The 13,483-nt window shown below is 40.6% G+C and overlaps 1 protein-coding gene across 2 annotated transcripts in view; it reads left to right on the top strand.

Annotated features, from left to right (window-relative positions):
• The first annotated feature begins 622 nt into the window (after positions 1–622).
• Positions 623–13,483, top strand: part of LOC117965748 (tripartite motif-containing protein 16-like) — a 30,565-nt gene continuing 17,704 nt past the window's right edge. The window contains exons 1-6 of one of the 2 annotated variants that reach the window (XM_059016208.1): positions 623–1,251; positions 5,123–5,218; positions 5,381–5,614; positions 5,769–5,928; positions 9,471–9,536; positions 10,745–11,663. In XM_059016208.1, coding sequence (XP_058872191.1) covers positions 670–1,251; positions 5,123–5,218; positions 5,381–5,614; positions 5,769–5,928; positions 9,471–9,536; positions 10,745–11,274 — 1,668 coding nt within the window. In that variant the 5' untranslated portion in view covers positions 623–669 and the 3' untranslated portion in view covers positions 11,275–11,663. Of the gene's footprint in view, positions 1,252–5,122; positions 5,219–5,380; positions 5,615–5,768; positions 5,929–9,470; positions 9,537–10,744; positions 11,664–13,483 lie in introns of those variants that run through there. The other variant, XM_059016210.1, reaches the window with a different exon arrangement.

Below are 13,483 nucleotides of genomic sequence, written 5' to 3'. Positions count from 1 at the left end.
AACAAATAGTGCACAGATTTGAAAAGTAGGTCCCTTGATTGTAAGCTTTGTTTGAGTGTCTGTTCTGTATAAAATGGTTTTAACTCATGAAATCAGCACTGTAATAAATGAGTATGTCAGTAACGTACACACCCTGTCTGATAACACTAGAACATGTCTAGTTCTCATAATATAGAGCCTCCCCTGGACTGGAGGGACCACCCTTCACGTTCTCTTAGGGGGGGGGGAGCAGTTCAGACTCTGAGCCTCAAGCTTGCCCTGAACTGGAAGGAAGAAAGCAGTTGGTGCTCAGAGACAAGTTTGTGGTTGAGGACTAATGGACTTTGAGATGTGGATTAATGCCCATGAAGATCGAACTCCACCAAACTCACTTCCCTTGTGAACTTCTGAGGATTCAGACCCACACAGAAGTGAAGGTCTAGTGCAGTCAAATACATACTGTAGTTATAGAAGGGTTACTGTCACAATGCCATTCTCAAACTCCAGTCCCACTCACAACTCTCTCCTCTCCTCCCCTCTCACACTGATTCAGCAGTCTCTGCTCAGCCTGCTTGTCTAAACCTGGCCTCAGTCCAAAACCCCGCCTCTTAGAGCTTTACACAATTCCAGGAAATCAGCACAGTTTCATTTCTTGTGAAATCGTCAGTCTCTCTGTCTCACTGCAGCAAGATGGCTTCAAAAGTATGGTCAGAGGTTCGGTTCAGCTGTCCAGTATGTCTGGAGCTATTGAAAGACCCAGTCGCTATTCCATGTGGACACAGTTACTGTAAAAGGTGTATTAAGAACTGCTGGGATCAGACTGATCATAGAGGTGTCTACAGCTGCCCACAGTGCAGAGAGGCCTTTACCCCAAGGCCTGTTCTGCGCAGAAACACCATGCTGGCCGAACTTGTGGAGGAATTAAAGAAGACAGGACTCAGTCCTCCTCCTGCTCAAAGTTATGCTGGACCTGGAGATGTGCCGTGTGATTTCTGCACTGGGAGAAAGTTCAAAGCTGTGAAATCCTGTTTGACGTGCCTGGCCTCTTACTGCGAAACACACGTGAAGACACACTATGAGGGGGCTGCTTTCAAGAGGCACAAGCTGATCAATGCAATTGGAAATCTGGAGCAGAAGCTTTGTGCTGAACACCAACGAGTTTTAGAGGTCTTCTGTAGAACCGATCAGACGTGTATTTGTTTGTTGTGTACACAAGATGAACACAAGAGCCATAATACAGTCTCAGCTAAGAAGGAAAGGAGTGTGAAACAGGTAAGGGTTTGAACCATTTCCTTGTAGCTATCCTAGAAGATAAGAATTCCCAGGGATATTTAACATGTCTGTTTACTAGGCTATACAGTTTCACATTAGATCAGATTTTAATTGTATATTAAGAGCTATTTAAAGAGCCCTAGTTTTTTAATTGCTCTATCTAAACTATGATGTACTACAATGTATTTCAGGGTGTAACAGGGGTGTTGTTACGGGTGTGTCTATCGCTGATTGACAGGAGAGACACAGGAGGTTTTCTTTGATAGAAAAACACAAAACATTCAAAACAAAACACTGCTCGAAAACAACTAGAAAATAAAAGTTGACCAAACAAGAAAGGAGGTCCCGCTCCAGGAACAGTCTCCCTGACATCTCCTCTCTAGACTTGGGTGGGATTAAAATCCCCTAAAACATCCCTATTCCTTCCAGTGCTAGCGATCCTGGTTAACTCACACAGTGATCCGAGATACATTTTTCCTCTTGTGTTTTTCTCACCCTGGTTAACACACACAGTCGTGAGGATCCTACAGCAACACTCTCCTTCCCAGACAGTCTGTATCCCTGCTTGTAGAACCAAGAAACTGGCTTTTCAGACCCTTTTTAAAGGCATGTGGCCAGGGCTAAGAGATAATCAATTAATCGATTAACACCTGGCCACATTCCACACCTGGATTTGAATATACCCTGCCATATCTAGCACAAACTTGATCATCAAAAACATTATTTACAATAAAAAAAACACACTATTTACACGTGCAGGACCTCAGCCCTGCCTCACAGGGTAAGAAGGATTTGTTCAGCTGTTTTGTGGTGCATTGGAATTTGTAGTGTAAAATTAGCATGATTTATATTCCTGTGTTTTTTATATGTATCTTGTGACTTAATAAATTGATCAGTTTCATTGTTTAAGATATTATATTTTAATTGGTAAAACTGTTTAAAAATAACATTCCCAGTAAAGTCAAAAAAATAAAAAAACAAGATTAATATGATATTCAACATACAAGATTAATATGATACGCAATATACAAGATTAATATGATATTCAATATACAAGATTAATATGATATACAATATACAAGATTAATATGATATACAATATATAAGATTAATATGATATACAATATTCACAGGGCTTCTGTTTTTCGGTGTTTATTAATTTCATTAAACCAAGAGCCAGCCATGCTTGTGTTTGTAGTGATGTGGTGGAAATATGATCCTCACTTGGAAAATTGGTGCTGCAGCCGGAGGATGGAGCGAGCTTCACCCAGTGCTGCCTCTATGATGCAGGGCCTCTTTAATATATTGAAACAATGATTGCAGCACAGGAATCATAATATCTTCTTAATAAACTAATACATCACATTTTAAACGAGACTTTAATAATTGTGTTTTGAGATATAGTAAACAAAACCCATGCCTTTAAAAGTGACACATACACATCTATCTGTACTGGCAGAGCTGCTGTGCCCATGCCTTTAAAACTGACACATACGCATCTATCTGCACTGGCAGAGCTGCTGTGCCCATGCCTTTAAAAGTGACACATACGCATCTATCTGCACTGGCAGAGCTGCTGTGCCCGTGCCTTTAAAAGTGACACATACGCATCTAGCTGCACTGGCAGAGCTGCTGTGCCCGTGCCTTTAAAAGTGACACATACGCATCTATCTGCACTGGCAGAGCTGCTGTGCCCGTGCCTTTAAAAGTGACACATACGCATCTATCTGCACTGGCAGAGCTGCTGTGCCCATGCCTTTAAAAGTGACACATACGCATCTATCTGCACTGGCAGAGCTGCTGTGCCCGTGCCTTTAAAAGTGACACATACGCATCTATCTGCACTGGCAGAGCTGCTGTGCCCGTGCCATGCCGTTCTTGCCAGTCTGCCCACATTAAGAGGTGTGTTTTGCTTAGACGGATTGTTTTTATTGGTAAAGTGTTCATCTTTTTGTAGAAATATTTTCTTTATTTTAATTATGAAGTCAGTAGAGAGCGTAACTCAAATCCATTTCGCCACAATTTTCAATTCTGTTTTAAATTCCACGAGTGTGTGAATCCTCCCTATTGAACTGTAATACAACTTTAAATCCTACGAGAACAATCCTCTGTTTCTAATTGTAATCTTGCAATCCTCCAATAGAAATGCAGGAATTTGCTTCATTTAAAGTATTTACATATTTAAGTATTTAAATCAGTTTAAACTATTCAGAACGAGTCAATCAGTGCATTTACATGAGCATAAGAATTCCGATATTTTTCGGAAAGTTTTCTAATTCCGATATCAAAAGCCATGTAAACACATTTTTCGGAAAATGTATCGGAATATTCCTTACGTCAGTTTTCGGAAAACAGCACCTCGAAATTTCCAATTCAATTCCGAAAACGACCCAAATGTATATCATGTAAAGGCACTTCTAGGAAAACTTATTCAGACAGCGTACTGCACGTGTGCAAACTCTGACCTTCATTCCTGCACGTGGTTTTAGAAAACAGGGAAAATAATAATAATCTGTAGTCAGTCTGCATGGATCCATTTGCTCTGTTGATTCTTATTTTGTCATATACTTGTACTTGCTAGAACCGAAGTCATTGTATTTATCTTGCGCTTAATTGTATTAATACCTGTACTGTGATTCTTGAAATGTATTTTTGTTTACGACTGTAAGTCGCCCTGGGTAAGGGCGTCTGCTAAGAAATAAATAATAATAATAATAATAATAATAATAATAATAATAATAATAATAATAATGTTAGGGATAAAGTAATATTTGTCTGTATATATTTGTTACTGAAGCAGCACATGTTTTCCAGCTTTAAAATGAGGTGATAATTTAAAATAATGTCTGCAAAAGAAACTGGTAATATAGAACAGGATGAGCTGTTGGAAAGGCTGACTGCACATTGTGGGGAATCTGAATAGAGGTATAGGATAGTAATCTTTGAATTTAAGACCCGACACTTCAATAAAGCACATATTGGATTGGTCTCCGTTCTTTCACAGAAAAAAATGTCCGGTCTGTTCAAATCGTACTTAGGGTACTACAGTACTTTGCATGCGAAAATATCCTGCATTTTCCGAAAACTTCAATCCATGTATACAGTTTAATTTTAATCAGACTTTCTATCGTTATTCATGTAAACACAGAAAAGTGACGTTTTGAGAAAATCAGTTTTCTGATACAGTTTTCCGAAAACATTAGTTTAATGTACTGACTGACAGATACTGGAAAAGGTTGTTTTTATGTTATTTTATTGTATTTTTTCACATGGAAAGGGATGAAGTCAACGTGAATTGAGTAACCATGCCCAGTGTTTTAACAGTGTTTATTGCGTATACACCAATTTCATTTTTGTTTGGATCAGGTTTGTTTTATCTGTGTTTATCGGTTAAAACCCTAAATCAGAAATCCTAAATATCCATTAAAGAGAAAGCTGCTTCAGTTTCCTAGGTGCTTAACAAAACAAACATGTAACACATGCTAGATCAGCCATCATTCAATGTTACTAGTATGAAACAGTACCATCTAGTGGACAGCTACTGTGGATCAAGTGTCCTTTTGTATTGCTGGCAGCTGTGCACTAGATGGTGCTGTATCTTACTACTATACACACATGTTGACTGATCTAGCCTGTGCTGCAGATGTCTATGGCATGCAACTAGAACTGAACAGCAAAATATATTCAAGAACAACTGATAATTATTGCAAACATTGTAAAGAGGTAAGGGGACAAGAAAATAGAAAATATATATAAACTAAATTATTCTGTCAGGTTCAATAGCATACTTAAACAGACCTGTGTTGGGTGTGACAGGATATCACTCAATGCCCCATCAGAAATGTCACTGTGTCACTGTGTTTCTACACAGAAGCAGCTGGGAGAGACACAGACAGAAATACAACAGAGAATCCAGGAGAGACTGAAACAAGTGGAGGATCTGAAACAGGCTGTGGAGTCACTAAAAGTGGGTATTGACAAGAGGGGGGTATTATTATTATTATTATTATTATTATTATTATTATTAACAGATGGACTGGAACACATCTACAGAAGTTTACTGTCTATGCCTGATGTGTTTTTGATATCAATTCTAACCATGTCTCCTCTACTGTGTTCCTTCACTCAGAGATCTGCATGCATAGAAATAAAGGAAAGTGAGAAGATCTTTACTAAGCTGATCCGATCCATTGAGAAGATCCACACTAAGGTTATTGAGCTGATTGGAGCTAACAAGAAGGCTGCAGTGAATCAGGCTGAAGGACGCATGAAGAAACTGGAGCAGGAGATTGCTGAGCTAAGGAGGAGAAACACTGAGCTGAAACAGCTTTCAGTGACAGAGGATCACATCCATTTTCTACAGGTAACATCGCTGCTTGTTAGAAAATCTCAAGTCCATAACTGGGACGGTTTCAGACAGACCTCTCCAATTGAATGAATCCTTGCTTTTCCCCAGGAATGTTTTGGACCCCATTCTGTTTCACTGAAAACTCCTTTTCTCCACTTTCCTGTTGTAGAATTTCCAGTCTCTCTGTGCCCCTCCTGAAGCTGGAGACTTACCCAGCGTTACTGTCAATACAGACATCTCTTTTGGGGCTGTGAGGAAAGCTGTATCTGAACTTAAAGACCATATTGAGGACTTCTGCAAGGGGGAATTAGTCAAAATAACCACAACAGGTTGGTGTGAAATAGATTCCTTTAGTAGAGATTTCTCAAATAAGCCATGGCTTGAGGAGGGACAGGACTTGCAAGACATTAATAAAGACCTCTTGCAGATTGTTGGCTATATGAATATTGCAGAAGGGAGGAATGAGCAGGGAGGAGGGTAAATGGAGGAGGGAGCAGAGAGGAGGAAGCAGGAAGGAGAGAGCATGGAGGAGTGAGCATGGAGCATGAAGGACAGAATGGAAGAGGGAGGAGGGAGCAAGGATTAGGGAGGATGGAGGTGGGAGCAGGTAGGGAACAGTTAATTATTATAATGTCTCTAAAATATCAATTCCAATTCCTTTGAAGGAATTGCTTTTAAAAAGGAATTGCCTCAACCCTGGTTGTGCATTGCCTGTATATTAAACACAAACACGCAACTCTGGCTATGTACAGGACACCCCCGAAGAGACTGCAACCTCAATCCAGCTTCTAATACAAACTAATGTGCATCCACCTTAGTAAGCAAATGTTATTTTATAGTACAGTCCCGACAGACAACCCAAGATGAAATACTTACAGCACAGCAGTCCTTCACGTCTGTATTAATAGAGGGGATCGTATTTTACAGGATCAGATATGACAGGCTCTGTATTAATAGAGGGCATCGTATCTTACAGGATCAGATATGACAGGCTCTGTATTAATAGAGGGGGTCGTATCTTACAGGATCAGATATGACAGGCTCTGTATTAATAGAGGGGATCGTATCTTACAGGATCAGATATGACAGGCTCTGTATTAATAGAGGGGGTCGTATCTTACAGGATCAGATATGACAGGCTCTGTATTAATAGAGAGGATCGTATCTTACAGGATCAGATATGACAGGCTCTGTATTAATAGAGGGGATCGTATCTTACAGGATCAGATATGACAGGCTCTGTATTAATAGAGGGGATCGTATCTTACAGGATCAGATATGACAGGCTTACTCCCCCCACACTGGGGAATACATGGCAGCATTAACTTAGGATACTTGATGATAATAACCTGGCTAATTAGTACTTCACATCACACAGTACTAAGCAGCTGGGTTATTTTTTGCAAACATGTTAGTAGTTTTATAGTGTGTTTACTGTGTGAAGTAATAATATGTAATTGAACTGATGCGTTTTAATTTCAGAGTTTATGTAGAAATGGAAGGACAGAAAGGAGCTGTAACAAAATCTATAGAATACAGCATGGGGTGGTGTGTGATATGAGAATGTAATGCACACCGAGGGGGTTATCCAGGCATTACATGCTCATGTATCTCACACACACACACACACACACACACTGCCCCATGCAATATTTTTATAATCTCTGCTGAATTCCATAAAGAATTGTATTTAAAATAGCAACAACTTTGATAACGTGAACACAGTTTAAAATAAGGTTTGCATTGTGTGAGACAGTACAGAGAAAACCGCGATTGCTGTGGTCTGTACTAGGAGTGATACGAGACTGCAACCAAAGAGAACACTTTGAACTTGTAACTTAAAAACAGCCCGTTCCCTTTCAAACACGAAATGGGTATCAACCCCTTTAAAAAATAAATAAATAAAAATACATTTTAAAAAAGAAACTCTTCTGATAATAAGCTGACGTTTCCTGTAGTTTTTCCGGTGTTGTGGAGCTGAATTCTTCTTCTGTGCAGAGTGACATTCCTGTTTTGTTTTTGTTTTGTTTTTTTGTCGTCAGGGTTTCCGTGGCAATTGTTAGGGAGCGTGTTAAAATGACGCGCTTTCACATTTCTATTTTGCCATTTCTGTGTTCACCGGTTTGTTCTGAGGGTGGTTGTGTTTGCTAACATTTATGTGAACCCTTTTTGTGTGAAGTGGATTCCCTTCAGTCCGAATCAGAGTGTATTTCAAAGCCCGTTGGTGTGGGTCCGGGTGATTTTTCGGGTGTCCGGTTTCTCCATGTTCGCGGTGACTCCCTCATGGAAATGCAGCTCTGTCCTCAGATGGGATGCGGAGCGGCTGTTGCCGAGGTGGTTCCGATGTTGGAAACGCGGGTTTCTCTTGGATTGATCAGGGAGGGCTGGACGGGTTTCTTTATCAAGCGCTCCCGAGAGGATTGTGGGATGTGCTGCTGTTTAATATAACGTTATAACTACATTAATAACATACCCGTACAGACACCTTACAGTACGCTGCTGAAGAATAAGAATCACACGAAGCTGAATAATGTATAAAGAGATATTAAAAATAAAACATGTCTATATATGTTCGTTGCTGTGAGGGCAGATTCACATCCCAGCGCTTTGGTATCTCTGGGTTTGAAACGGCGCTCCATAAGTCTAACACCTATAATTATTATTATTATTATTATTATTATTATTATTATTATTATTATTAGGAGGAGGTAGGAGGGAATATTGAGGACCCGCCGCAGCAATACAGTGTTGATGGCATCCTTAAACTTGATTTCAACTTGAAATTACAGAAGAAAAAAAAAGATTCAGAAATTATTATTATTATTATTATTATTATTTAGTTGTAGTTATCAAAAATATAAAAACATATTATTTCTATTAGTTGTGTGTGTGTGTGTGTAAACATTATTTTTTAAACTATAATAACGTTCCACTGCGGTTCTCAGTGATGACGTTTCATGATTGCTTCAGCTCACATTCAGCAGGTTCGTCAGGCTGTGTGACTGACATATAATCTGACCAATGAAAACGCAGAAAGGGTGGAAACGGTTGTATTATTGGCTGATCGCCCCAAAACAGCAAAAAAAACCCGTCTGATTACTTGTGGAGAAGGGAGGAGAGAGCAGGGAGGATGGAGGAGGGAGCAGGGAGGATGGAGGAGGGAGCAGGCAGGATGGAGGAGGGAGCAGGGAGGATGGAGGAGGGAGGAGGGAGCAGGCAGGTGGGAGGAGGGAGCATGAAGGTTAGAGCAGGGAGGAGACAGGAAGGAGGCAACAGGGAGGAGGGAGCAGAGAGAAGGGAGCATGAAGACTGGAACAGACAGCAGTGAGGAGGGAGCATGAAAGAGTGAGCAAGGAGGAGGGAGCATGTATGTGGGAGGAGGCAACATGGAGGAGGGAGCAGGGAGTGATGAAGCAGACTGGAGGGAGAAAGGTGCATGCAGGAGGGAGCAGGGAGGTGGTAGGAGGGAGGAGGTAGAAGGGAGCAGGAAGGATGGAACAAGGACTGATGAAGCAGGGAAGATGGAGTGATTTGAGGTTGGAGCAGGCAATGACTGCTGTATGTTTGATGCACAAGGGTGTCCTAATATGTACACTGTACTGTTGGGCAAAGATATGTGATGGAGAGGAAGGAACACAAGACTCCAGTGCAGTGGCAGACGTGTTCACATTGACTTTGGCTGCTGCACCGATACGGAAGGAATACATATTCATTGTAATCATGAACATCTTGAAGTACGGATTTTTACATCCTGAAATGCCGTGAATAAGCCTTGTTTCTTTTCAGATTGCTGTTTGGAGTCTTGTGTGTGTTGTGTATTAATCCACATGTTTCAATTCTATTTCTCTCTCTCTCTCTCTTTTCTGCCCAGTGAATAAAGTTGCAGTTTACAGACTGCAGGCTCCAGAGTCAAGGAACAGAGCTGAGTTTATAAAATGTAAGTCTGTTTTCACTGAAACATTTGATTGAAAGATGTGTCACTCCATTGTGAGAAGAGCTAACACTACAGAAGAGGGAGGGGTGGAGCTTGAAAGCAGCAATTATTATTATTTATTAGTAATTGTGAAGCCATTAATCTACACTCCTCTCCAACAAGTATTGGTTCAGATGAATACATGCAGAATGACTGGGGGAGGGGCATTTGTTGCCTGTTTTTTCACTCAGACCTTTCTCTCCCTAAATATCTTGGTATCCCTGAATAGATAATCATCCCATCTTTTAATACATGTACAATGCATGTGAAACCAGTTATTATTTATTTATTTCTTAGCAGACGCCCTTATCCAGGGCAACTTACAATTATTACAAGATATCACATTATACAGATGTCACATTATTTTTACATACAATTACCCATTTATACAGTTGGGTTTTTACTGGAGCAATCTAGATAAAGTACCTTGCTCAAGGGTACAACAGCAGTGTCCCCCACTGGGGATTGAACCCACAACCCTCCGGTCAAGAGTCCAGAGCCCTAACCACTACTCCACACAGTTGTGGGGTAAAATGAACAGCTATCCCTCCCAGTCATCCTGTGCTGGTAGTAAATGTATATTGCAGTATCACTGCACTTGTGGGATGGATTGCTCATTAAAATATTAGACAGATATTTGAAGAGTGGATGATATTCTATTGAAGATATTTAGTAAGCAAGGGGTCTGAGTGGGGAAAATGGCAACACATACCCTGTAGGAACATTAAGTGAACTGTAATTGTATGCAGAGCTGCATTTGATTGGTTCCAATTGAAGAAATTTGATAAGATCGAGGAATTATAATGAACAAAACAATCATGAGGGTTTAAAGATAGCTTCCCATGTACCCGCATGGACCTCTCAGAACTACATTTCCCATCATCCTCCTGCTCACATATGTAATTGAGATGGAATTACCAGTGAGCAGGAGGATGATGGGAAATGTAGTTCTGAGAGGTCCATGCCGGTCCGTGGGAAGCCATCTTGAGGCAGGGAATGAAATTTAAATGTTTAAAAAAGTGGTCAAAATGTATTAAAAAAAATAATTAAAACAACACACACACCTTCCATAAACAGGATGTGAGGATGCAGCAGACAATGACTGTTGATTTTCTCAGTGATTTGACTTTTCTAACCGTCTCTCCTCTACCCGTCCTCTTCTCTTCAATCAGATTCCTGTCAGCTCACACTGGACCCCAACACAGTGTATGAAGAGCTCTCTCTGTCTGAAGGGAACAGAAAGGTGACATGGGGAGAGACCCAGAGATATCCTCATCACCCAGAGAGATTTGATCGCTGGCCCCAAGTGCTTTGCAGAGAGGGTTTGTCTGGGACTCGCTGTTACTGGGAGATTGAGTGCAGTGGGGGAGAAGCTTCTATAGGAGTCACATATAAAGGAATCAGCAGGAAAGGAGGGGATCGTTTCTGTGGCCTTGGATGCAATGACAAGTCCTGGAGTTTGCGCTGCTCTGACTCCAGTTACACTGCCCGGCACAATAACAATAAAACTGCAATAACTGCCCCCCGCTCCCCCAGAATAGGAGTGTATCTGGACTTTAATGCTGGCACGCTGTCCTTTTATGGCGTCTCTGACACAATGACCCTCTTGCACAGATTCCAAACCACATTCACTGAGCCGCTCTATCCTGGGTTTGGGCTTTGGGGTTCTGGTTCCTCTGTAACAATCTGCCAGCTGAACTAGACTGTTTTGTGTTGTAAGAAACCCTTTGTATTGAACTCCCTGTCTGTCCTCTCCACTCCTCGGGTGAAGGGAATGTTCAATCTGACACAACTTTGGATGAAAGTTAGGGGGTAAAACGGCGCCACCTGCAGAGCGAAACGAGGTGAATTATTTGTTTTTAGCAACGAATGGATTTCATATGAAGTAACTGTATTTAATTTCTTTTTTAAGATTTAATATGTTTTATATATATTTTAAAAAATGGCATCCAATAGTCAGTGCTGTAACAGTTTTTAAAAAAGTGAACTTAAGTTTGCTTTATTGTGTGTGTGTTTTTGTTTTTTGATTTCCATAAAATGTTTAATATTTCAGATTTTAGTAATGTGATTTAATAAAAAAAATTAACGTGATAGACTGACTTTTTCTCATTTCTTAATACTCATTAACATGGTTTTTCAAATGAGAATGAGAAAGAAAGAGGGGAATGAGAGAGAAAGAGGTCTGGTAAAGCATAGGGAAGCATTGTAAAGCACAGAGAGGTCTGGTAAAGCATAGGGAAGCATTGTAAAGCACAGAGAGGTCTGCTAAAGCTTAGTGAAGCATTGTAAAGCACAGAGAGGTCTGGTAAAGCATAGGGAAGCATTGTAAAGCACAGAGAGGTGTGGTAAAGCATAGGGAAGCATTGAAAAGCACAGAGAGGTCTGGTAAAGCATAGGGAAGCATTGTAAAGCACAGAGAGGTCTGGTAAAGCAAGCATTGTAAAGCACTGAGAGGTCTGGTAAAGCATAGGGAAGCATTGTAAAGCATAGGGGAGCATTGTAAAGCACAGATAGGTCTGGTAAAGCATAGGGACGCATTGCAAAGCAGAGAGGTCTGCTAAAGCATAGGGAAGCATTGTAAAGCACAGAGAGGTCTGGTAAAGCATAGGGAAGCATTGTAAAGCACAGAGAGGTCTGGTAACGCATAGGGAAGCATTGTAAAGCACAGAGAGGTCTGGTAAAGCATAGGGAAGCATTGTAAAGCACAGAGAGGTGAGGTAAAGCATAGGGAAGCATTGTAAAGCACAGAGAGGTCTAGTAAAGCATAGGGAAGTATTGTAAAGCACAGAGAGGTCTAGTAAAGCATAGGGAAGTATTGTAAAGCACAGAGAGGTCTGGACTGTAACCCTGGGCTTGAGACTCAGCTCAGTGATTTGGATTCCTGAACAGCTTCTTAGTAAAGGTATTATTCAGCATGCCGCCGCACCGTGAACTAATAAGAAAAGACTTTCAGTACCTGGCAGGCTCTTGTGACATATCAGGAGGGTCATTCTCTTTACTCCTTCTTCTTCTCCTTGGAGTCGGGTCCATGCCTCTCTCTACTGAATCACTCGTTCCTCAGTTAGCTGTGTTTCTCCTCTGCAACACAATTGAAACAAGTCCGTTGTTAAAGAGTACAGTGCTTCAAATGTCATTTTTCTTTCTCTTTCTTTAGACTGGCCCCTTATCTTTTCATGCTGTTTGAAATCATCCCGACCGCTTCTTGTTATCACAGTTACTCAAATGCTGTGTTCGTTTTTGGAAACGTCTGTGTTGCTAATTGAGTGCCATGGGAGCATTGTATTTTAAAAAAAATTGTATCAATTAAGATTATGTTTTATTTTGAATGATTCATTTTGAACTTTAAATATAAAGGTTAATACTAACAGTTACAACAGCACTTAATAGGAAAAAAAACGATGATCTTTTTGTGTGTTTTGTCCAGTTGTTCTGCTTGGATTTTGGTGTCTGACCAAATTTATATTAGAGCTTGAGTTTCTTGCACTGTTCATGTCGTTAGGGTTACCCGATTTGCCCTGAAAAACTAAATAAGACGTTCTTTTTCTCCAAGTCACTGACGCAGAACCAAAATAACAGTATTGTGCGGTAAAGAAACAAGGACCAGGGGTCGCAAATGGATATTAGATAAAGGGGCATTCAGAACAGAAAATAGGAGGCACTTTTTTACACAGAGAATTGTGAGGGTCTGGAACCAACTCCCCAGTAATGTTGTTGAAGCTGACACCCTGGGATCCTTCAAGAAGCTGCTTGATGAGATTCTGGGATCAATAAGCTACTAACAACCAAACGAGCAAGATGGGCTGAATGGGGGCCTCCTCTCGTTTGGAAACTTTCTTATGTTCTTACGTATTTAACACAATAATAGTTTCACAAAATTATAGAGGAATAGTTGTATGCTTGTGTCTTTAGAA

This window comes from Acipenser ruthenus, chromosome 52 (genome assembly GCF_902713425.1).
Source record: "Acipenser ruthenus chromosome 52, fAciRut3.2 maternal haplotype, whole genome shotgun sequence".
In the NCBI taxonomy this organism is placed as follows: domain Eukaryota; kingdom Metazoa; phylum Chordata; class Actinopteri; order Acipenseriformes; family Acipenseridae; genus Acipenser; species Acipenser ruthenus.
The sequence above is the reverse complement of the archived record's forward strand: the minus strand, read 5'-3'. Positions and strand labels throughout refer to the sequence as shown.